This window comes from Gopherus evgoodei, chromosome 2 (assembly GCF_007399415.2).
Source record: "Gopherus evgoodei ecotype Sinaloan lineage chromosome 2, rGopEvg1_v1.p, whole genome shotgun sequence".
Taxonomy (NCBI): domain Eukaryota; kingdom Metazoa; phylum Chordata; order Testudines; family Testudinidae; genus Gopherus; species Gopherus evgoodei.
In genome coordinates, this window is record NC_044323.1 from 174,357,611 (window position 1) to 174,383,325 (window position 25,715).

At 44.8% G+C, this 25,715-nt stretch overlaps 1 protein-coding gene across 2 annotated transcripts in view; it reads right to left on the bottom strand.

Annotated features, from left to right (window-relative positions):
• SLC22A23 (solute carrier family 22 member 23) overlaps positions 1-25,715 on the bottom strand; it is a 177,249-nt gene that overhangs the window by 120,981 nt on the left and 30,553 nt on the right. For both annotated transcript variants that reach the window (XM_030552319.1, XM_030552318.1), the window contains exons 2-3: positions 21,240-21,343; positions 10,508-10,662 (exon numbers count right to left, since the gene is read on the bottom strand). In XM_030552319.1, coding sequence (XP_030408179.1) covers positions 10,508-10,662; positions 21,240-21,343 — 259 coding nt within the window. The remainder of the gene's footprint in view (positions 1-10,507; positions 10,663-21,239; positions 21,344-25,715) is intronic.

The following is a 25,715-nucleotide window of genomic DNA, read 5'->3' on the forward strand; positions in this document are numbered from 1 at the left end:
CAAATCTCACAATGAGAGAGAGTTGAAACACTATCAGCTGGCTGCTGGAAGGGCAGCCTCAGCACTACTGAGCCCTAAATGCCGCATTTAACACACTAGGTTCTGATGGTCTGAGGTCAGGACACTGGTCATAGCTTAGGACACAGAGTAGCTGAAGCCTGATGAGCCAACAGCTTTACCAGAAGAGGCTGGACACAAATGGCTTTGGCAAGGAACACTCCAGAACAGCAGATTTAGCTCCTCACTTGAGAAAGATACTGAAACCTACTCAGAGCACAGGAAGCCTTTCACATCTCCGACTCTGAATCATTTACACTTCTGACAGAAAAGTCCTGGATGTACGAAGCTAACTGTAAGTCCATGAAAACTGAAGGACAAAGACTTCTGTGATCACAAAGATGGAGGTAACTGTTCTCTGTAAATGCAATAACTTAGCATGGTAGAAAGAAGAATCTTCATGGTTTCACTAACAGAATGGACAAACGCCATTGTTTGTGTAGCAAAGATTAAAGAGCTGTTAATTTCCCAGTGGTTCAGGAAGTATGGAGACTTGGATCCTTGGGCAAGAGGCTAACATGGAGTTTGTTTGCTAGCAGCAAACATCCTGTTAAAAACACACACTCTCCCCTCAGTGCTACCAACCACATACATCAATTTGGGAACGTAAACAACATCAGGAAGGAATAGAACATAGGCTTTAACAAGCTGGTAGCCCTAGTGCTGCCAGAAGCACTGTGACCCTTCAGAAGTTCCCCTGTATCCACATAAAACTGTTACATCAATTATAGGGAACCCTTGTTGGAGGTAGCACTGAGATGATATAGTGTTCCCTGCTGCAATACAGTTTCTATTCTCTCGGTCACAAACTCCTAGGTCTGAGGACTGACAGAATGTTCAGTATGGAATTGAGACAATTTCCTTTTAAATCAAATGCTTCCTTTAAAAAATAAATTAAATAAATAAAGCTACCTCCCCTGTCCCAGGACTACTGCACTATTTTGCTTTGAAATTGTGTTTTGGGGATAGAAACTCAGCAATGGCTATCTTCAAACACTAATATTTGTGTTCTGGTCCCTGAGGCAAATAGTAAGGTTATCTTTAGAACGTACAATTATTATAGTACCAATAATAGCTCCAATACACTCTCTCCACTTTTCTCATGTCATTTTAAATCTCAGCTCAGATCTCTCAATTCTTTTCCATAATTTCTCAGCCTTAATGTTGCTAAACTTTTCCAGTATTAGTTTCTATGTTGCACTAAACATACAGCCAGCAATCTCTCTCTCTCTCTCTATATATATATGACATGAAAAGTTATACTTGTTTTCTGCAATGCAGAAGGGAAAATAACTTTGGAAAATAAAGTCAGTTTAGAACAGGAGAAGCATGCTGGCATGATTAGATCGGGTACACTGAAGTTAAGGAGGTTAGGACATTTCGTGTACGTGCAAAGAGCATTCAAAATTAAAAGCATCTTTCACTGGTTTCCCCACTGATCACCCCTTTAGAACCAATACATGCGGGAGACCACAGTGCCAAAAGAAGAGCAGTTGTGAAGTTTTCAGATTTACAGAACAAGGAAATGCTCCTTAGTTTCTGCCACAAAAGGAAAGGACAGAAAAAAATACAAGTTCACGTGACAGAATCAACGTTATTTCCTGTCAATCCGAAATCCAGGGCATTTATACCAAGGCCTCTCTACACTAATCTAGCAGTGAAAAGCAGCATCAAGTTGGAAACGTTTCAAAACTTACATTTACACTCACTTTAACATCTCTTTGCACTGTCAGAGTGATGTAAAAGGTACAGCTGGGCTATATTTTTCATGTGTATTGCCTCTCCCTTCCCGCTCCAAAAGAGCTTCAACAGCTTTGGGACAATGAGAAGAGGATAGTTCACATGGACACTGCAGGCTGTATTCTGAGCAGGGAAAATTGTGTGACTGATTTTATCTGACCCATCATATTGGATAACATGGTCATCCACAAGAGTATTTATCTGCAGCACTATGGTTAGGCCACATTTCCAATTATGCTCAAAATACATTAAATAAAAGTTTAGATTTTACATCTCATTTGGGATTGACTCTATGGATTTCTCTTAGCCATACATCCGATACCTGAAATATTCCAGTAACTGGGATGAGTCAATTGATTCAGATTAAGTAGACCCAGTTCCAATTTTTGAATTATTCAAACTTCTTCTCACCTCCGAAAAAGTTAAATACTTCCTTCTCCTCTCCTGAGAGACTTCCAACCTTTACTCAAAGTATTCTCAGGGTATGTCTACATCTAAAATTTTGCAGCGCTGGTTGTTACAGCTGTATTAGTACAGCTGTATAGGGCCAGCGCTGCAGAGTGGCCACACTTACAGCAACCAGCGCTGCAAGTGGTGTTAGATGTGGCCACACTGCAGCGCTGTTGGGCGGCTTCAAGGGGGGTTCGGGGAACGCGAGAGCAAACCGGGGAGGGAGACCACCTTTGCCACGGTTTGCTCTCGCGTTCCCCGAACCCCCCTGCAAACCGCAGGGAAGGAGACCTGCTTGCACGGGGGTTCGGGGAACGCGAGAGCAAACCGGGAAAGGAGACCAGCTTCGCTGCGGTTTGCTCTCGCATTCCCCGAACCCCCCTGCAAACCGCAGGGAAGGAGACCTGCTTGCTCGGGGTTCTGGGAACGCGAGAGCAAACCGGGGAAACGAGGCCCCGCGTGTCTAGCCCCCCAGCCACAAAAGAGCCGAGAGGTTTGGTCTGGGTGTTGGCGAACATCCCCTCTGGTCTGGGGGGAGGGATTGGAAAGTACGCGCCGCAGCAGCAGCTCCCCGCCCGCCCGCGCGCAATAGGTTGCCCTGGTCTCCGCTTTAAAACGCGCTTAAAGACCGTGGCTTAAAAACAGCAACTGCAAACTTCCCTTGTAAGCAGAACAGCCCGAGGTTTGAAACTGCTGCCGCGGCATCTGCTCAGCCCAGCCGAGCAGGAAGTCCGTCCTCCTGCTTTGTTTTGAAGTGTGACTCCATTGCTGGCTCAGTGCAGTGCAGGGATCGGAGCCAGGAGAAGTGGATTTTTGAATGTATTTAGCTGAGCCGGGAGTATCAGATGTCCCCCCACGGTCAGCTAGCTTAAAGCTTAGCACTGCGAAGCAGGCAGCCAAATCCACCCCCCACCCTTGATATGTGGGTTATTCCTAAGGAGGAAAGTTTCGGAGACCAGCTTCGCCGCGGTTTGCTCTCGCGTTCCCCGAACCACTCTGCAAACCGCAGGGAAGGAGACCTGCTTGTTCGGGGAACGCGAGAGCAAACCAGGGAAGGAGACCAGCTTCGCCGCGGTTTGCTCTCGCGTTCCCCGAACCCCCCTGCAAACCGCAGGGAAGGAGACCTGCTTGCTCGGGGTTCGGGGAACGCGAGAGCAAACCGGGGAAGGAGACCAGCTTGATTACCAGAGGCTTCCTCAGGTATGCTGGGATACCTGCTTATTCCACGGAGGTCAAGAAAAGCGCTGGTAAGTGTCTACACTTGATTACCAGCGCTGGATCACCAGCGCTGGATCCTCTACACCCGAGACAAAACGGGAGTACGGCCAGCGCTGCAAACAGGGAGTTGCAGCACTGGTGATGCCCTGCAGATGTGTACACCTCCTAAGTTGCAGCGCTGTAACCCCCTCACCAGCGCTGCAACTTTGTGATGTAGACAAGCCCTCAGGGTCACAGCTAGGATATTGTCTTCCAGTGCTACTTCTGGGAGGAAAGAAGGCTGCCCAATGTCAGAAGGGAGTAATGCATTCTGGAGCAACTGCAATGCTAAAGTGCAGAAGATGTAAGGATTAAAATGGAGCAATCAACAAATGCTCTGAAAGGAGAGTATATGTCCTGGAAAGGAAAAAAAAAAAAAAAAAAAAAAAAACCACAACACAAAATAATGGGGAGAAGGAATAAAGAGATTGAGGTGACCTGATAAGGTCAGAGATCAAGATTTGGTTTTGCTGAGAAGACAGAATGGGGAGCAAAAGAGATTTTTTTTTTTAATGGAATATTGCATGTTGGGACCTTAGGTTCATAGGCTGCATCCTGCTTCATTTTGTGCAGGTTAAGCACAGTCCTCAGGGGGTTACTGAAAAATTGTCAACAAAGTCCTAGCTTGAGCAGTTTGAGGGCTCCCTAATTTATACTAGTTTATTTCATGTTATTTCATGCTCTAATTTATACTATTTTACTTCATGTTTCTTACACGACAGCATTTAAAAAATTAAGTAGCAGTAAAATTATCAATATACAATTTACAGAAACCTGAGCCTCGATCAGGTATTTCAGAAATTTGCATTTGTTCTTTGAGCAATACTCAATACTGCACTGTTCAATACACTGAAGTGAGATCTGGTGAGAATCTCTCTCAAAGCATCTGTCTGTCATCGCTCTTACTGCATCAAAGCTGAATAGAATTAGTTAGGGTAGATGTTGATTACATAAACAAGAAGTTAATAATTTTAAAACCTTGATCTTGTCACGGGAACAGAATCTTATCAAGGCACCACAAAGTCAAACCTCATTTCAGTCTGTCAGAAAACTGGTTGAATGTTCCCCTCCCCCACTTGAAAGATTCATTTCACAGCTTTAGTCATGCAGCACTCCAGATTTGGACTGAACAATTTTTCTCCCCCTTTTGCTGGTTTCTAACACTTAAGGTAACTTGCCTGGGCTACATTTGTTCGTTTTGTTATTGAAGTGTTGGGAGGAGATAATGGAGCACTGAGGATTTGACTAGACACTGGAGTGGTTGTACCCATTCAAGGTCAGATTATCAAAAGTGCTCAGAACCCAGGAGCTCACATTCCCACACATATAGCTAGATTTTTGAAAAAAGCTCAGCAGTCACCATACTGAAAATCTGGCCATTTGTTTTGTTGCCTAAATGGCAGGATAGTTCTTTTGCAAATCTGGCTGACAGCCCACAGTCTAGTAGCTGGATTTGCTCTGTACAGATCTTGCTCCTTTCTTCAGCTAAAACTCTAGACTTCGACTACAAGTTACAAATCTTCCAGAAAAAAATAAAAAAAGAAAAAGAAAAATCAAAAGGCAGCCTCCCCTCTTGCTGAGTCAATAGGACCTAGGCTAAATTTTTGTCAACTTAAAGTCGCCCTCTGTCCATTTTAAAGGATTAAAAGGTTAAGAAGACAAAGCCATAAAGTTTATTAATTATATAGAGACATCACAATCGAAAACATTACTGGACAGTCTGAACTGTCTTTTGAAGCATGAGCTAAAAATTCCATAGCTCACAGCAGGTATCTCCATGAAAACTGAGAGAGACTAGAATATGGCCCTACTTCAGGGGTGGGCAAACTATGGCCCGTGGGCCACATCTGGCCCGTGGGACTGTCCTGCCCAGCCCTCGAACTCCTGACCCAGGAGGCTTGCCGCCGGCCCCTCTCCCGCTATCCCCCCACAGCCTCAGTTTGCTCGCTCCGCCACCAGTGCAATGCTCTGGGCGGCGGGGCTGTGAGCTCCTAGGGCAATGCAGCTGCACAGCCCGGCCTGACCCAGCGCTCTTGAGCTGTGTGGTGGTGGTGATGGCAACGGCAGCGTGGCTGTATCGTCACCACCCACCAGTGCTCCAGGCAGTGCAGTAAGGGGGTAGGAAGCTGGGGGATGGGGTGGGTGGTTGGATAGAGGGCAGGGGAGTTCATGGTGGTGGTCAGGGGGCAGGATGATGGTCGGGGAGAAACAGGGGATTGAATGGGGGCAGGGGTCCCAGGGAGGCCATCAGGGGACAGGGAGAAGGGATGGGGCAAGGGTCCTGGGGGGGCCATCAGGAATGAGAGGAGGGGTTGGATGGGGCAGTGGGGGTCCAGGGGCAATCAGGGGAAAGGGAGCAGGGGTGTATGGATGGGGCAGGGGTCCCAGAGAGGCCATCAGGGAATGGAGGGAGTTAGATGGGGCAGGAGTCCCGGGGGGGGGGCCCAGATTGGAGGTGGGGGCCGGGCCATGACCCCCACTCCTAACCAGCCCTCCATACAATTTACAAAACCCAATGCAGCTCTCAAGCCAAAAAGTTTGTTCGCTCCTGTCCTACTTCCTTTTATTGTGCACCAGCCCCCTCGCAGTGACATGGAAATACATCTCCTCCCTTATAACAAACCTATTTTCAGAGCCTATTTACCTGTTCATTCAAGTTTATGCTTTCTAATTTCGCAAAGCAGTCTGCAGCTCAGTCACCCATGAAATTACTGAGCATTCTATGATTGTGTGCAAATCTGTGCCATTGTTCATGCTATCTAGGCTCAGGTAAGATCACTAGAATGATGGCATGTAGCATTAACAGGATGCTTGTTAAAGCTGTCAGCAGCATCTGGCAGAAAATAACTTTTTCACACACTGAGAGACCTCAGTTCACTTCATGGCCATTTTCCTTTATCACCACCCTGCTTTACATTATAGAAAATTTCAAAAAAAATCTTAGTTACACTGCAGGTGGTCTCTTCCCATATCATGTTAGTTTCCTGTTCCCTTTGCTTTGTGCTATGCCTTAGGAGGCAATGCTCCAGCTTTGTTCTTCATTCCAGTACAGAGCGATGCACTGCAACAACATTAGCTTCTTTCCAATAGCACAAAATCATTTGAAAAGATAAACGATAAGACCACACACAGATGTTAGTACGCCAGTTCTACTCACCCAGAAAGATATTTTCCCCTTCAAGATCTTTTGCATGGAACACTGTGCCTTCTTAATAAATATGACAAGTGTCATAGATTTTAGCAATAAGAAAATCACATGCCAAGTGCCACTGGCCTCCATTCTGCACTCCACACTATAGGACCCCTGTATTTGCATGGAATGCCAATGAAGTTAATGGAGCAAAATGTGTCACAAATTGCTATTTATGCAGAGTCAATGGCAGGATCTGGGCCTTAGCAGTGTTTTCCTGTCTATTTAAGTATAAAATTAAAGTAAGCAATGGGTGGTGTCACACAGAAGTCAACAACAACAACAACAACTCTCAGAGCAATGGCCCTAGATGACTAAGTGAGCCAAGGATGGGAATTACCTTTGTGTCAGAACCAAAAAAAAAAAACTACGTCTTCCTCATCACATGCTCATGCTCAGCAATTGTCATGTCTGCTGAGTGCACTTTGCTCAGTATGACTAATAATCTGGGGGAGGCCGCAAGCTAACCAATTCAGGATAGCAATGAAAGAGAGCGTGTCTCTGGCTGCTGCATGTGTGTCATGTTTCAGGGTTAGCTGCACTTCTGACTCCTCTTCTGGGGTGTCTGACTGCCCCTGCCTCTCTGGTGTCAGGCCTCAAGCCTTCAAATTCTCTGACGCAGAATCCTGCAGTTCTCCCACTTTGAGGCAGAGTGTTGGGTTACAGTGCCCTGTGTATCAACTGTGTTTACCCCTGATAGGTCTGACTAGGTTCAGCTACCTTTAGTTCTTCCCGTTGGGAGCTGTGACCAATGGTTATTACAGTGACCCAGAAGTGCCTTTTTTAAAAAACAAAGTACTGCTTAATCTTAACATAGGAACACAGCGTAGCAAGAAAAAAGAATTGTTAAAACAATGAACAGCCTATATACATCTATCTTACCTAAGGGCTAAGGTAGACTTCTCAACTCAGAACCCCACTCCTGCAACCTCTGCTGGTATAAGACTGCTTCCCAAAAGTCTCCGCCTCAATCTCTTCCTGAACCATCTGACCTCTTGTGAGAGCATCCTGTGTTTTTAAACCCTTCTGAGGCTTTGGTATCTCTCTTCTCTCACGCAATTCAATCTCACCATTGTCTTTGAAAGAATACGAGTTCTTCAACGCTCAGTGGCTGGAAGATTTGATTTTCAGCTTGAGCAGAGATACCTGTGCTACATCTGATCGGACTAGTGCACCAAAAACAGAAGTGTAGCTGCAGCGGCGCAGGCTAGCCACCCCAGTATGTGCCTGTCCAAGACGCAAAGTATGTATTCGGGGCAGCTAGCCCACTACACAGTCATGGCTACATTGCTAGGTTCTTTCCTCCCCAACACCCTAATGCACTTAGGGAATGTCTGTGCTGGAGTGGAAGGTGTAATTCCATCTTGGGTAGATATGCCTGCACAAGCTCAGGCGTAGTTCCAATATAGACATACCCTTAGTGAAGGGTTTCTCAAACTTCATTGCATCGTGACCCTCTTCTGACAACAAAAATTACTACATGACTCCGGGCACGAAGCCAAACCCAAAGTCTGAGCCCCGTCACCCAAAGCCAAAGCTTGAGGGCTTCAGCCTTGGGCAAGGGGGCTGTAACCTCAGCCCCACCACCCAGGGCTGAAGCCCTTGGGTTTCGGCTTCACCCCTGGGTGGTGGGATCCTGACTTTGGCTTCAGCCCGGGACCCCAGCAAGTCCAACATCAGCCCTGGAGACCCCATTAAAACAGAGTTATGAGCCACTTTGGGGTCCCAACTCACAGTTTGAGAACTGCTACCTTAGTGCATTAGAGGTGTGCAGAAGGAAAGAAACCATTAGCTGCTCTAACACTGCCACTCCAAAAGCCTTGCAAGGTAACTAAAACGTAGCAGTCCTATGTTTTCAAGCAACACTTAAATAGTATTTCCATTCCCAAAGCATCTGAGACAGTTATTTATAGTTTCCCTTAGATGGGCACTAAGTCTAAGCATAACTAGCAAATCTAAACCACATCTTTGTGGAAGGCTAATAACCTTTGCAGGCTGTAAACACCTGTATGGTTTAAGTCCCTCAGTAACACTGAAAGCTGGGACCAGATTTGAATTATATGACCAAAGGCAGGAGAAGAAAATTTTTCCCAGGTACCATATAATTTATTATGGTGCACTGAACAAAATCTTGTATATATTAATCACTCTATCTCCTCTCAATGTCACCTAAAGACAAAACAAAACAAAAACAAAAAAACACAACAACCCAGCACTATGTAGGATCTTATATATGTGCAGGTTAAGGATGTTGTGCTAAAACCAGAGATATGATGGGCTGAATATCAATCTACTTTACAATAGGAAGTAAACAAAACTGAATGAAGAACTGTACAGAAGGTTCCAGGATATATCTTGATCATTTTTTTTTCAGTGCCAGAAATAAAAGAAAAAAAGACCATACTTCCCTCTCAATAAGATACTAGCTGCTAATTATGGTCATGCTACTCTACATGTTCATGCTACCATATTTACTGCAGCACTCCAGACACAGCTGCCAACCAAAACAGTTTTGTCTGGCTCCTGGGAAGGAAATATCTTTATCTATATTCCAGTATAATGCAGAGATGTGGAGAGAGAAAGAGGCAAAGACCTGTGAAAATATCAGATTTAGGGATTTATTTTTTATGCTATTTCTCTGTCCCTGCCTAAACTAAGAGTTGGACATTCAAGAATGTTTATTAATTTAGCTGGAAGTCACACTTAAAAACTGTTTTTAACTCTCTAATTAATAAAAATAGCAGCCAATTTTAGAAGTGACTAGTCCTTTGTGTCCCTGACTTGAGATGCCTTAAAGGAGCTTGATTTTCATATACTGTTGAACAAGCGCCTTGGGGGGGGGGGGGGGAGGAACCAGAAAGGGAGGGTTTTGAAAATCTTGGCCAGTAAGGGTAGATCTACACTGCGATTAAAAACCCACTGCTGTCCCACGCCAACTGACTTGAACTCACAAGGCTTGGGTTAAGGGGCTGTTTGATTTCAGTGTAGATGTTAAGGCTTGGGCTGGAGCTCGGGATCTAGAACCATCAGAGGTGGGAGGTTCCCAGAATCCGGACCCCTGCTTGAGCCCAAATGTCTGCACCACATTTAAACAGTCCCTGACCCTGAGGCCCACATGCCTGATTCAGCTGGTATGAGACTGTCTAACTGCAATGTAAACATAATTTAGGTGTACCAAATCAACCTGCAGTCCTCTCTCTTGTGATACAACAGTGAGCAAGCATTAGTTTCTCATAAAATTTCCATCTAGTTTCTCTCAGCAAACAAAGCAAAGCGGTTCAGAGAACAATGTGACTCAAAGAAAGAGTATGAGACTTCTCCTTCACAATTCTCTAAATGACTATATAGGGGAATAACCCCAGCTACTAATATCAAAGACATCTCAGTAAAAATCATGTGTCACCGTACATATGAAGAGATACAAGGATTTCTCAAATCTCTGAAAAGAGCTGTTGTGAAATCATGTTGACATTTGTTATGCCATGAATGTTGCCAGGACACGGGAGGCAACTCCCAGGTTAAAGAAATTCAAAAGAATAAACATTGTTTAATCCTTTCTTCCATTTGCAAACTCATGAACACATTTTGCTGCATAGGCTGATTCTCCAGCAACGCAAGAAAAAAATGGAGACTGGGGCCAGGTAGGAGAAATTTCCAGTAACAAAACCAATGCAGTAGACTCAAAAGAACTCTGGGATTCAACTGTTTTTTGTACAAGCCTCTTGAAATTCATACTGTGGGAAGTATAACATATAGCAGACCATGTATTTAAGCAAAACATGTTTGAGGGTGAATTATGAAGGTAATACTCACGCAGTGCATACAGCGAGAGGATTATTCCAGCCAGGCAAAACCCTTCAAAAAACCTGAGCGTGCTGAACATTGTCACATTTACTGAGAGAGCCACAGTCAGTCCAAATATAAGAATGAATATGACCGAGAAGAGTAGCACTGGCCGTCGACCAACCCTACAAATGGGAAGGAAGTGGGGAGAATAGTGTTAAAATCCAAGTTGAACACAATGCTAGATGCTTATCTCTTGCAGAGGACATAGGCACAGATGGGAACAAATTACATAGTTCCTCCCAAATGCTGGTACCAATTTTTAATAGCAGCCAACACAAATTTCCTCCACACACAGACACTTCATATTTCTGCTTATTAAATTCAATTATTGCTTTGGTTAGTCTTGCAAAGATTTCATTGACAAATTCGTTCATGAACAGATTAAAGCAAATGGCATTAAGTGCATCACTATTTAATATAAGAGCCATTTTCAAAGCCTAAAAGTGAACAAAACAGCAAATAAATATATAAAAATTGCAGTAATTGCAAGCCATTAACAAAAGTTATGACAGGCGATTTGGGAAAAAGCCCTTAGTTTTCCACGGTGAGGAAAGGTCACTTGATTAATAGAAACTCTCTCTCAAGAGAAGACACATTTTCCATGCCCATTACATTTACCAGAGAATTCTTCTCTTGCCACATGCTTCAGATCCACAAATCTCAGCTTTCATTTAGTTAAAAACTAAGTTTCTAGCCCCCATGGTTGTGGAAACAGCCTCAAAAATGTAAACCAAGCATAAACTGAAGAAGCATCACTTTCCTGAGTCTTCAGAGAGCCTGAAGCAATACACCTCTAAAAGGGCTGAACTGCTTAATTCATCTCAATCAGCACCCCCATGAATTCTACAACCCACCAGCTATGAAACGCGGAGTATTTCCAAAGGGCCACAGGATTCAACATTATTTGCAGCCAGACACCTGCCATTTTGTTTTGGACAAAGGATGCAAGCAGCTGTAGACCTTTGTGCAACCAGCGGTGAATGGGATGAGATATTCAGATACGCTTGCAGATACATGCATTTAATGCTATAAAATATGCACTGCTGTCAAAAGAAAAGTGGTCTGAAGACAGGATATGAGGGGCATATTCTGTGAGTATATAAGCATGAATATTGCCATACACTGAAAATTCTAGGTAAGCCCAATCTCCAGTGATCATGGTGCTCCTGTAGAAAGAAGCAGTAAAAGTTTTCGACAGCACATTGTGCTAGCCCAGAGAGTGACAAACTGCCCTACTGCAGAAGGATGTCTTCTGCAGTGCACATACCACACTGTATTAGAACACGTGCTGCCATCCATAATGCACTGGTTGTTGGATAAGGATTTGGCCCCAAGTTTGAATAAATGGAGTCTCTGCATGCTGGATCCCATAGATTTTCCACCTCTACCTACCCACACAGCTAAGGTTTCCCCTAATAATTACTTGGTGAATGAAAATCATAATAGTGTCATGCGGTCATCACTTATAGCTTTAGAAGTTTCCTTCTAGAGGAACACCATCAACTTAATCTGTATGCTGCAAACAAATTTCTTTATCTAGGTAACTACCACAAACTCGGATTATTAAAAGTGAAAATTTTCAAAATCCAATTTATGTCACGATTTATGCTCTCTCTCAACTTAGACAAGGCAAATAAATTAAGTCAGTTTCCCTTTTGTTAATTTGGTCACTTACATGTATGTTTCCAAAACTTTTAAAACCTGAGCACCCCACTCACACCACTTTGCAGGACAATGAAACAAATCATTCACTCTCACTCATCTCCGTACAACTCTCACACATGTTTAAGATCTACCCTAATTTAAGAATTTTCTTTAAATGAAATAAAACTATATTCCATTGTACATATCTGTAAGGCTTCATTTTAAGAAGCAATGAATATTTAATACCGGACATTAAAGAAATATTTCAATGAAGATTATTTTATTATTTAAAATTGACATTAAGATGCTGTGAAGCTTTGGGCCATGTTGCCTCACACATGCAGCAGGATTCGTCTCTTCACAGCTATGAGGTATGGCACCAAAGTGAGCAGTAATCATGTAAATCTTCATAACACATCTCCTTGCTTCTCTTCCATACTTCAATCAGTAGTGAAGAAAATATAATCTACTGAATTAGCATCCACTGGAATGAATGGGGCAGGTTCAAATCATAAAGCTATTGTTTCAGGCTCTCTGCAAGCTCAAGCAGATATCACTTTGGTCACAGTATTAAGTTTTTCTTTTTAACCATACCAACTAGAGATTTTTTTAAAGTGAAAACTGATTCTGGAGAATAACTGAGAGTTCTATGAATGCTCCCATTCCCCAATAATCCAGAGGGATGTACCCCACACTTAATGCAGATGTATGTGTTCTTAATACTGCAATATTTGGGTTTCAAACATTGCAAGAGAATGTTCATTTGTTTCAAAACAACTTAAAAATAGCAAAACAGTGGAAAGGTTCATAAAGGCCTTTTAAAAATAAGATGAACATTCAGGGCCAAATGTGAGCTGATATTGTCCCTTTTATTAGCAAATATGGCTAAAAAGTAATTTGTGACTGTAGTATCTATTTGACAGAACACTAGAGGCTAGTGCTGTCTGTGACGGAGTGTGAGGGGGTTCTTAGGTTTTTTTCGTGTTTTCCAGTGGGTTGCATGCAGAGGGAGTGGGACTCAGTGTCCCCGGGTGTTACTGGTTTAACAAGGTGAGGGGAGAGGGAGTTTGTTGTTACAGAGGACCGGAGAGGGAACTTGGGACCCCAGCCGATGGCCTGTAGGATGGATACACCAGTGACTGGTGACCTGATGACCCAGAGACCCACCTCAGGAGTTGCAGCCGGTTCTGGCCAGTTGGAGGACAATGGGCTGCTGTTATAACCTTATTCCCAGATTCTGGACCTTAGCGTCCAAAACTTGGGGGTTAGCATGAAAACCTCCAAGCTTAGTTACCAGCTTGGACCTGGTACTGCTGCCACCACCCAAAAAATTAGAGTGTTTTGGGGCACTCTGGTCCCACTGAAAAACCTTCCCTGGGGACCCCAAGACCCAAATCCCTTGAGTCTCACAACAAAGGGAAATAATCCTTTTTCCCTTCCCCCCTCCAGATGCTCCTGGAGAGATACACAGACACAAGCTCTGTGAAACTACGCAGAGTGATTCCCTCTCTCCGTTCCCAATCCTGGAACAAAAGTACTTTCCTATTCCCCCAGAGGGAATGCAAAATCAGGCTAGCAATCCAACACACAGAACTCCCCTGATTTCTTCCTCCCACCAATTCCCTGGTGAGTACAGACTCAATTTCCCTGAAGTAAAGAAAAACTCCAACAGGTCTTAAAAGAAAGCTTTATATAAAAAAGAAAGAAAAAATACAAATGTTCTCTCTGTATTAAGATGATACAACACAGGGTCAATTGCTTAAAAGAATATTGAATAAACAGCCTTATTCAAAAAGAATACAAATCAACGCATTCCAGCACTTATATTCATGCAAATACCAAAGAAAAGAAACCATAGAACTTACTATCTGATCTCTTTGTCCTTACACTTAGAAACAGAAGACTAGAAAATAGAACTACTTCTCCAAAGCTCAGAGGAAACAGGCAGACAGACAAAAGACCTCTTACACAAACTTCCCTCCACCCAAAGTTGAAAAAATCCGGTTTCCTGATTGGTTCTCTGGTCAGGTGTTTCAGGTGAAAGAGACATTAACCCTTAGCTATCTGTTTATGACACGCCCCCCAAATTGCAGACAGTGGGGAAGCTCACTGGCGGCAATTTCTTCTAGAACTTGAAAATAAACAGATTAATACAACACATGCACCTTTACATATACTACTAAGTATATAACTAACAGACTTTAGATTTTAAGAACACTTTTTAACTACTGGATTCTGGGAAACTTTCACGGGAGAGTGCATCAGCAACTTTGTTAGAAGCTCCTGTGATGTGTTGAATTTCAAAATCAAAATCTTGGAGAGCTAAACTCCAACGAAGAAGTTTCTTGTTGTTCCCCTTGGCAGTATGAAGCCACTTTAGTGCAGCATGGTCAGTTTGTAGTTGGAACCGCCGTCCCCAAACATATGGGCGTAGCTTTTCCAGGGCGTACACAATGGCATAGCATTCCTTTTCACTGACTGACCAGTGACTTTCCCTCTCAGACAGTTTCTTGCTGAGAAACACGACAGGATGGAAGTTGTGATCTGTTGCTTCCTGCATGAGCACTGCTCCTATACCACGCTCAGATGCATCTGTGGTTACTAGGAATGGTTTGTCAAAATCCGGGGCCCTGAGTACAGGGTCAGACATGAGCGTTGCCTTAAGCTGGGTAAAGGCTTTTTGACACTCATTAGTCCACTTAACGGCATTTGGCTGGGTCTTTTTGGTTAGGTCGGTCAATGGGGCAGCGATTTGGCTGTAGTGTGGTACAAATCGCCTGTAGTATCCGGCCAAGCCTAAGAAGGATTGGACCTGTTTTTTTGACCTTGGGACAGGCCACTTTTGGATAGCATCCACCTTGGCCTGTAGGGGGTTTATGGTTCCTCGACCCACCTGGTGCCCCAGGTAAGTCACTCTGTTTTGGCCTATTTGACACTTTTTGGCCTTAACAGTTAGTCCTGCCTGCCTGATGCGCTCAAAGACCTTTTCCAGGTGTAGTAGGTGTTCGGGCCAGGAGTCTGAAAAAATGGCCACATCATCGAGGTAGGCAACTGCAAATTCTCCCAGTCCAGCTAGTAGACCGTCTACCAGCCTCTGGAAGGTGGCGGGTGCATTTCGAAGGCCGAAAGGAAGGACATTGAATTCATACACCCCCGTATGGGTGACGAATGCTGACCTCTCCTTGGCAGGTTCATCTAGCGGTACTTGCCAGTACCCCTTGGTTAAGTCTATGGTAGAGATGAACTGGGCACGTCCCAACTTTTCCAATAGCTTATCAGTACGTGGCATTGGATAGTTGTCCGGACGAGTTACAGCATTTAGCTTACGGTAGTCCACGCAAAAGCGTATTTCCCCATCTGGTTTGGGTACCAGAACCACTGGAGATGCCCAGGCACTGGTAGATGGGCGGATTATACCCATCTGTAGCATGTTCTGGATCTCCCGTTCTATAGCAGCTTGGGCATGAGGAGACACCCGGTAGGGTGGGGTTCTGATTGGGTGAGCATTACCTGTATCAATGGAGTGGTATGCCCGTTCAGTCCGTCCTGGGGTGGCTGAGAACAATGGGGCGAAGCTAGTGCACAGCTCCTTGATTTGTTGCCGCTGCAGACGTTCCAGGGTGGTTGAGAGGTTCACCTCTTCCACGCCACCGTCTTTTTTTCCGTCGTAGTAGACACCGTCAGGCCACTCAGCATCATCTCCCTGGACTGTAAACTGACAAACCTGTAAGTCTCTGGAATAGAAAGGCTTGAGAGAATTAACATGGTACACTTTAGGCTTTAGTGAGGAATTGGGAAATGCTATGAGGTAGTTTACAGCTCCCAGGCGCTCTTGGACCGTGAATGGCCCTTCCCATGATGCTTCCATCTTATGGGCCTGTTGCGCCTTCAAGACCATAACCTGGTCTCCTACCTTGAAGGAACGTTCTCTGGCATGTCTGTCATACCAGGCCTTTTGCTCTTCTTGAGCATCCTTTAGGTTCTCTCTAGCAAGGGCTAAAGAGTGTCGGAGGGTGCTTTGTAGGTTGCTTACAAAGTCCAGAATGTTAGTTCCTGGAGAAGGCGTAAACCCCTCCCATTGCTGCTTCACCAACTGTAATGGCCCCTTAACCTCGTGACCATACACAAGTTCAAATGGTGAAAACCCTAAACTGGGATGTGGTACAGCCCTGTAGGCAAACAGCAACTGCTGCAACACTAGGTCCCAATTATTGGAGAATTCGTTGATGAATTTTCTTATCATGGCCCCCAAAGTTCCATTGAACCTTTCCACCAGGCCATTGGTTTGATGGTGGTACGGGGTGGCAACCAAGTGATTCACCCCATGAGTTTCCCACAGTTTTTCCATGGTCCCTGCCAGGAAATTAGACCCTGAATCTGTAAGGATGTCGGAGGGCCAACCTACCCTGGCAAAGATGTCTGTTAGGGCCAGGCACACAGTGTTAGCCCTGGTGTTGCCTAGAGCTACTGCTTCTGGCCATCGGGTAGCAAAGTCCACTAAAGTCAGTACATACTGCTTTACTCTGGGCGCCTTTTTTGGGAAAGGGCCCAGAATATCCACAGCTACTCGCTGAAATGGGACCTCAATTATGGGGAGTGGCTGGAGAGGGGCCTTGACCTGGTCTTGAGGCTTTCCCACTCTTTGGCATACCTCACAAGACCGGACATACTTGGCAACATCCTTGCCCATCCCCTCCCAGTGGAAGGACTTCCCCAACCGGTCCTTGGTTCTGTTCACCCCAGCATGGCCACTGGGATGATTATGGGCTAAGCTTAAGAGCTTCCCCCGGTACTTAGTTGGAACCACCAACTGTTTTTGCGGCTGCCATTCTTCCCGGTGTCCACCAGAAAGAATTTCCTTGTATAAAAGTCCTTGGTCTATAACAAACCGGGATCGATTAGAAGAGCTGAGAGGCGGTGGGGTGCTCCGTGCCGCCGCCCACGCTTTCTGAAGGCTGTCATCTGCTTCCTGCTCAGCCTGGAACTGTTCCCTTGAGGCTGGGGTCACCAGTTGTTCCTCAGACTGTGGACTTGGGCTTGGTCCCTCTGGAAGCGATGTAGGTGATGGGGTTGTTTCCGTTGCTGGTGAACCGCTCTCCGCTGGTGCACCTGAGGGTATTTCAGGCTCTGGCTGAGCCTTTTGGGTATGGCTGTCGTGTGCTTCTGCCAGTTCTGGCTTGCTGGCGCCCTCTGGCGTTGAGTTTGAAGATGTGGTTGCACTTGCTGGTGCTGGTTGCTGTTCCAGTTCCGGGCCTGGGACTGGAGATGCTGTGGCTGTTTCAGTGGTAGGCATGGAATCCGGGTCCACTACCTCTGTCTGGGTCTCTGGTAACACAGACGGGGCCTCTGTGGACGGCTCAGGAACAGGAATGGGTCTGGAAGCTTGCCTGGTTTGGCTACGGGTAACCATTCCCACTCTCTTGGCCCGCCTCACCTGGTTGGCCAAGTCTTCCCCCAGTAGCATGGGGATAGGATAATTGTCATAGACTGCAAAAGTCCACATTCCTGACCAGCCTTTGTACTGGACAGGCAGTTGAGCTGTAGGCAAGTCTACAGCTTGTGACATGAAGGGGTAAATTGTAACTTTGGCCTTTGGGTTGATGAATTTGGGGTCAACGAAGGATTGGTGGATAGCTGACACTTGTGCCCCCGTGTCTCTCCACGCAGTAACCTTCCTTCCGCCCACTCTCAAATTTTCCCTTCGCTCCAAGGGTATTTGAGAGGCATCTGGGCCTGGGGATCTTTGGGGTGATGGTGGTGTAATGAATTGCACTCGCATGGTGTTCTTGGGACAGTTGGCCTTGATATGTCCCAGTTCATTACACTTAAAGCATCTTCCATCTGATGGGTCACTGGGCCGAGGTGAGTTACTGGAGACTGGTGAGGTTGAAGAGTAGGGTATCTGTGGCTTTACTTGGGTGGTATGTAGGGTCTTTGGCTGTCCTCGGTTGTAGGGTTTATGGTCTGTGTGCCCCCTGGGGTAATCGTTCCCCTTGACAGTAGCTTTTTTGCTTTCTGCCAGTTCCATCCATTTGGCTCCAATCTCCCCCGCCTCAGCGATAGTTTTGGGATTTCTATCTTGTATGTACCGTGTGATGTCTTCAGGAACACCATCCAAGAACTGCTCCATTTGTATGAGGAGGTTCACTTCTTCCAAGGTTTGAATGTTGTTTCCTGTTAACCAGGCCTCATAGTTTTTTGCAATGTAGTAGGCGTGTTCGGGAAATGACACCTCTGGTTTCCATTTTTGGGTTCTGAAGCGCCGACGGGCATGATCTGGGGTTATCCCCATCCTGTATCTGGCCTTGGTTTGAAAAAGTTTATAGTCATTCATTTGCGGCTTGGGCATTTCAGCTGCCACCTCTGCTAAAGGTCCACTGAGGTGTGGCCTTAATTCTACCATGTACTGGTCTTCGGGGATGCTGTACCCAAGACAGGCTCTTTCAAAATTTTCCAAGAAGGCCTCGGTGTCATCACCTGCCTTGTAGGTGGGAAATTTCCTGTGCTGTGGAGTAATAATTGGCGCCGGGTTGTTAGGGTTGGCTGGCACATGCAGCCCAGCTTTTGCCAACTCCAGTTCATGTTTTCTCTGTTTTTCCTTCTCTTCATTCTCTTTTTGTTGTTTTTCCATTTCTTTTTGTTGTTTTTCCATTTCTCGGCGGTGGGCCACCTCTTCTTCTTCTAGTTTTCTTTTGTGTGCTGCCTCTTGGGCTGCCTGTTCTCTTTGGAAGGCTGCCAGTTTGAGGCTTTCTTCCTTTTCTTTTATCTCCATCTCTTTTTGTTTTATTTCTAGTTCCTGTTTGTGTTTTTCCATCTCTCGCCTGTGTTCAGCTTCTTTGAATTGGTCTTCGGCCTCCATTTTTGTCCTGGTAGACATGGTTCCTGTTTTCTTGTGTTGGGGTGCCCTCCGGTGTTTCTCTTTTGAACTGCAGGCTCTGTTCCCTCCTGGAGTCTGCCTAGCAACAGTACTTTTTTTTCCTTTCTCTCTCTAGCTAATGTTCAATGAAGGGAAACCAGAAAAACCACTTAATTTGCATGCATATAAGTGCTGGTACTTGCCTCCTAATGGGAGGGCTATTGCATGACAAAAGACCCTTAACAGTCTTCTCGCTTAATATGCAAACCACAAACTGCTAGAGAGCAGAAAAAAAAAATTCTCTCTGGTTCCCTTTTAAAACCAAACTGTTTCTCTCTGCTAAAAAGCCCTTAGCAGAGAAAAGAAAAATATAATATTCCTACTGGCTTCTGGGTTCTGTCTATATCCCGCCGCTGCCACCATGTTATAACCTTATTCCCAGATTCTGGACCTTAGCGTCCAAAACTTGGGGGTTAGCATGAAAACCTCCAAGCTTAGTTACCAGCTTGGACCTGGTACTGCTGCCACCACCCAAAAAATTAGAGTGTTTTGGGGCACTCTGGTCCCACTGAAAAACCTTCCCTGGGGACCCCAAGACCCAAATCCCTTGAGTCTCACAACAAAGGGAAATAATCCTTTTTCCCTTCCCCCCTCCAGATGCTCCTGGAGAGATACACAGACACAAGCTCTGTGAAACTACGCAGAGTGATTCCCTCTCTCCGTTCCCAATCCTGGAACAAAAGTACTTTCCTATTCCCCCAGAGGGAATGCAAAATCAGGCTAGCAATCCAACACACAGAACTCCCCTGATTTCTTCCTCCCACCAATTCCCTGGTGAGTACAGACTCAATTTCCCTGAAGTAAAGAAAAACTCCAACAGGTCTTAAAAGAAAGCTTTATATAAAAAAGAAAGAAAAAATACAAATGTTCTCTCTGTATTAAGATGATACAACACAGGGTCAATTGCTTAAAAGAATATTGAATAAACAGCCTTATTCAAAAAGAATACAAATCAACGCATTCCAGCACTTATATTCATGCAAATACCAAAGAAAAGAAACCATAGAACTTACTATCTGATCTCTTTGTCCTTACACTTAGAAACAGAAGACTAGAAAAAAGAACTACTTCTCCAAAGCTCAGAGGAAACAGGCAGACAGACAAAAGACCTCTTACACAAACTTCCCTCCACCCAAAGTTGAAAAAATCCGGTTTCCTGATTGGTTCTCTGGTCAGGTGTTTCAGGTGAAAGAGACATTAACCCTTAGCTATCTGTTTATGACAGCTGCGAAGAGAGGACCCCGGTGACCTAACCAGCTGGTTCCAGCCACAGGGGCCAGAGGAGGGCTGAGAGGAGATCAGGCCCATACGACCCTGGTTATGACTCTGTTTACCTGGAGAGAAGACAATGGACCGAGGGGGGTTTGGGGCCAGTGATATCAGATGCCCAGCTGGGAAGCAGGTGGCATGCTGGGCTGGGGAGGGAGAGCAGGCAGAGCCCACTTGGATGAGGAAAAAAGACTTATATGTGCTGGGCTGAGGGAGGCCAGGCCTGAGAGTTTCCTGTGCTGTGTTCATCTCTCAATAAATACTCCTGTTTTACGCTGCCTGAGAGTCACTCCGGTCTAGAGAACAGGGTTGCATCATCTCCTTTGGGAGTGGAGGCCCTGGGGGTCCAGAGTGAGTGGACTCCCAGAGGGGGGCCCACGGCTAAAAACAGGTATGCTAAGGCTCAGAGAGGTGCGGCTCCAGGAGGTGGAGGGGCCTAACCCCAAGAGAGAGTGAACCCCCGAGAAGGGCTGTCTCACTGAAGGGGCACCCCCCAGGGACCGCACGAGGCCAAGAGTGGGCACGACCTGTGAGTCCGTGACACTATCTTAAACAAACGCTCTGTTTTTACATGATTAAAAAATATTTAATTCTGCTGTCATGACAACAGTAACAAAGTGTGTCAACAGCAAATAATTAGAAGTCAATAGTTAAGTATTTTCCTTTTATGTTATTTATCATGCTATAAATGACTCAGCCCAAGCAATTAAAACAGTTTTGTACTACCAACTCATGCAACTCTTTTCAGAGATTGGTGCATCTAATTATTAAAAGGTTTTTCCTGAATAATAACTTTTTGTAAAGTTCTACAGAGATACTTAGCATCTTTATTCATTTAAATTATATAGCATTAAAAGATTTTTCACTCACCAGTCAGCTATACATCCTGTAATCAAGTAGCCAAAGATTAAGCCTACCAGTAGGGAGAATTTAGCAATATGGACTTTCCAGGAAGATTCACAAACAAGATCCCACTGAAAGAAGGAGAGAGAGAGATACATTGAAACATTGGTTCCCCTCTAGTGCATTTAAACATACACACACATTATTGTAGCTGTTCTTTTCAAATTTTAGCATTCATACTTAAAAATGTTCTTAATTCATTGTTCAAGTCCAAATCCAACTCACATTACTGGGAACGAAAAGACTCTCCTTTACTTCAGTGAGAGTTGGATCAGGTGCTTAGTTATACACTAATAATTTTGGTCATTTAAATCTTTCTTTTCAAGTTTGTTTACTTGGATTTATAAAAATGGGCATTATCCATATGTTCTAGGTAGTCTTGAACTAACTTTAAAATATATCCAAATAATAACCCAAAATGTCAAAAGTGCAGCAATAGAAACCACCACCAGGAAGCCAATTTCAAATCTCAGATTTCCCTAATCCTCTGTTTTCAAAAGCCTGGGGAAGATGATCAGTTTTGTAACACGCCTCAGAGTCACCCGGTTCAGGCTACTTCAGACTAATTAACGATAAGCTTTTTGCAACACAGTATAGTATCCCCCATCAGAATTCACTTTCTCTAGAGTATGATGGGCTGATGGTGTAAGAAAAACAGCCTGCACTTAGGAAACGCTATGTTCTATTGACACAGAAGTAAGAAGAGCAGCAGGAGAATCAAGTGCAACTCTGTGTCAGCCTGATTCAGCTCTTTCCACAGTGCCCTTTATGCTGCAGTGATAAGACGAAGGTGGAATTGCACTCTAAAAACATCTGACGAAGTGGATATTCACCCACAAAAGCTCATGCTCCAAAACATCTGTTAGTCTATAAGGTGCCACAGGATTCTTTGCTGCTCTAAAATCATCTCAGCTGCTGAAATCCAAAGGGAGAGTGTAAATGAGTGGCCTCCTCCCAAGTGACCCCTCCAAGGGCCACCCAGAGGATTCAGGGGGCCTGAGGCAAAGCAATTTCAGGGGCCCCTTCCATAAAAAAAGTTGCAATGCTATAGAATACTATATTCTCATGGGGGCCCCTGAAGGGCCCAAGGCAAATTGCCCCACTTGCCCCCCCATGGGGGGCCCTGCCCCTCATGGCCTCAGGGCAACCTGCAAGTGGCCTTACTTCACTTTCTCTCTTGGATCCCAGTAACTTCAATACAAACACATCCTCAAGGCCATCACAGTTTAACAACAAAACACAGTGCAAAAGTCCACGACCAAAAACCCTACAACATAGTCCGTATAACCCCAGTGCATGAGATCTTTAACACTCAGCTCCCTTCCCACCATCCTGGTATCTTCTGCCAGACCTGGACTCTTTCACAGTCCTCTGTCGGGATCATCACCCCAGTTTTCCTTCTGAGGAATGAGCTTGCTCTTTCCAGCCAAAACTCTCTCAGCCTCTCCAGTGGTAGCCTCTCATGCTTCCTCTAGAACCTAGCTCTCTGAAGGAGATGCTAGCAGATAAGCCCCTTGGCTTTTCCCCTTCCTTCAGCCCCCTGGACCTTAGCTCTGGCTTAGGATCAGCAGGCATCTTCCTCTGCTGCTTCTCCCACTTCAGCTCTCTCCAGCCCTAGTTCCCAGGCTTGGGGAGTCCAACCTAGAAACCACTTGCTGTTCTCTTGCATTCAGACCTCTCTCAGGAACCGCTCTTCCTGACTGAACCAGTTGCCACTAATCCTCTGGCAGCTCCTTCTACTAAGCCTCTCTCAGGCACCTCCTACCTGCCTCAGGTGCTGCCCTGCTCTCTTAATTAGCCCAACTCTCCGTGCTCCTGGACTGGAACAGAAGAGCTCAGTCCTGTTTTATTAAATGGGCTAGCTACACTTACAGGGAGACACAATATTCCAGGAATATTATCACTAGAAAACTGACAGAGAACTATCACATCCTGCCTGATTTCCTGCAAGGAAAAGAAAATCATTAAGAAAAACTGCTCTGTAATTTCCATTCATTTTCCCAACATTGGAAAATTTTGTGGTGAGGGCATTGGCCGGGACCTCAGGAGATCTGGGTTCAAATCCTGCCTCTGCCCCAGACTTCCTATCCATAATGTGGAGGTGGTAATTCTTCCCTACCTCACAGGAGAGTTAGGAGGATAAATTCATAATGTTTGTGAGGTGTTCAAATATTAGTGCAATGGGAATCATGCATATTCCTAGAGAGATATTTGCAGCTTTCTAAATTAAGTGCAATGGATATTGGTGGGGGAAGGAGAATATTGTTCCTTTCAACCTTAATTTGACGTGTACATGGTCATCCACGTGCAAGGTAATGGGGGGCCCTTCCAATCAACCGTTTGCAGGACATGACTGCAAGATCAAACATACAGAATAAAATACGTCATTTGCTTTTCAATTACGTATTTAGAACCAACATCCCAAGTGAATGTTAGATTAGATGCATTTGGAGTTAGGTGGGTTTGCAGGATTCATTAATCTCACAAAAAAGGGCTAGATTTCAGCTCATCTGGTTCCAATAAGGGAGATGCTCCCTGCAAACTGGTGACTAGAGTATACCATTTGACAGAAAGCATAACACCTGCTTGAGCAGCACCATCTCTATACAAATCAGGAGAGGTTTCAATTTTTTTTAAATTATAGGCCAGATCCTCAACTGATAAAAGTCATCATAGCTCCATTGGCATCAGTTTACACCAAGAGTGCGTCTACCCCTATGTTTCTAGCATTGTGCAGTTAGTTAGTTTTGAAAGCATAATCTAGTGTAAGTCAATGCAGCACAGGCTTCCTGGGTCTGCAGATGGTCTGGAACAAGAATTCTGATGAGACCCATAAATCCCAATGAATTAGTAACTCTAAAAATTATAGTTGACAATTTAAAATGTCATCATTTTAAAACTATTTCACAGCTTATTGTATTAGCAGAAACTTTCAGCTAGTATACCAGAATCCCAAAATGCCTAGATTCTTAGTTTATCCAGCTTCATCCATTACAACTGCCACAAACCAGAGATAAATTATGCCAAACTATACACAGGTTATCTACACTTGACATGTACACAGAGATGTAATAGTTGTATTGGGCTATATAGTGCCACAGTTTTCTTTGGGCAGAACTCCTTGCTGGTTTCACTGCATTGTTCTGCATGAAAACTGATGGCATGCTCAATAGTATGCTCAAATAAAAGGTTGCCACATACATAAAATGTAATGTTTTGTTTTCTCTTGAACAAGTTACATAAATTGACATTCTCTTTTCCTCCCCCTGCACAGAGGAATAGAAACAATAGGGAACTTGTCAGATTCAAAATATAACTGATTCCTCCAGACTTCCATATTAGCAGTTTTTGCTATATATACACACACATATAAAACATTCAAACTCAATCCAGTCATAAACCAAACATGGAAAAATTCAGCTCAAAACCTTCTAACAAAGTTATAAGCATCTAAAAAACAGACAGTTGGAAGTAATAGATAATAAGTATTGCTGCCATTCCACCTATACATACTCTACGCTCAAGTGCGTGGATATTACATACATACACAATTTAATATCGAAGCTATTTAACAGCACACAACCCTGTCATGACATTACACTACATAAAAGAAAGACAGTTAACGTTCCGTAACTGGTGTTTTTCGAGATGTGTTGCTCATGTTCATTCCATATTAGGTGTGTGTGTTCGCCACATGCACCAGTGCCAGAAGTTTTGCCCCTCAGTGGTACCTGTAGGGGATCGGCTCTGGCACCCTCTGGAGTGGAGCACGTATAAGGGGCATCGCCAGCTCCCACCCTCAGTTCCTTCTTGCCAGAAACTGACAGTGGGGAAAGAGGGTGGGTCATGGAATGGACATGAGCAACACATCTCAAAAGAACACCAGTTACAGAACAAGTAACTTTGAGTGCTTGCTCATGCCCATTCCCTATTAGGTAACTCCCAAGCAGTACTAACGGAGGGGAGTAGGAGTTCATGGACATGTAGATTGCAACAGAGCTCTGCCGAACCCAGCGTCATCTCTGGCCTGCTGAGTGATGGCGTATGTGCAGTGAATATGTGAACCGAAGACCACGTCACAGCTCTGCCAATGTCTTGGATGGGAATGTGTGCCAGGAAGGCCGCCGAAGATGCCTGAGCTCTAGTTGAATGGGCTCTCATGGTCAGTGGAACCCATGCTAGCTCAAAACAGGTCTGGATGCAGGAGCTGATCCAGGTAGAAATCCTCTGCAAGGATACCAAAAAGGCCCTTCATCCTGTCCACTGTTGCGATGAAGAGCAGGGTCGACCTGCGGAAAGGCTTGGTACGCTCTAGGTAAAACACCAGGGCACATCTGATGTCCAGGGTGTGCAGCCTCCTTTCCCCATTAGTGATTTGCAGCTTGGGACAAAACACCAGGAGGAAGATGTCCTGGTTGACATGGAAGGAAGACACCACCTTTG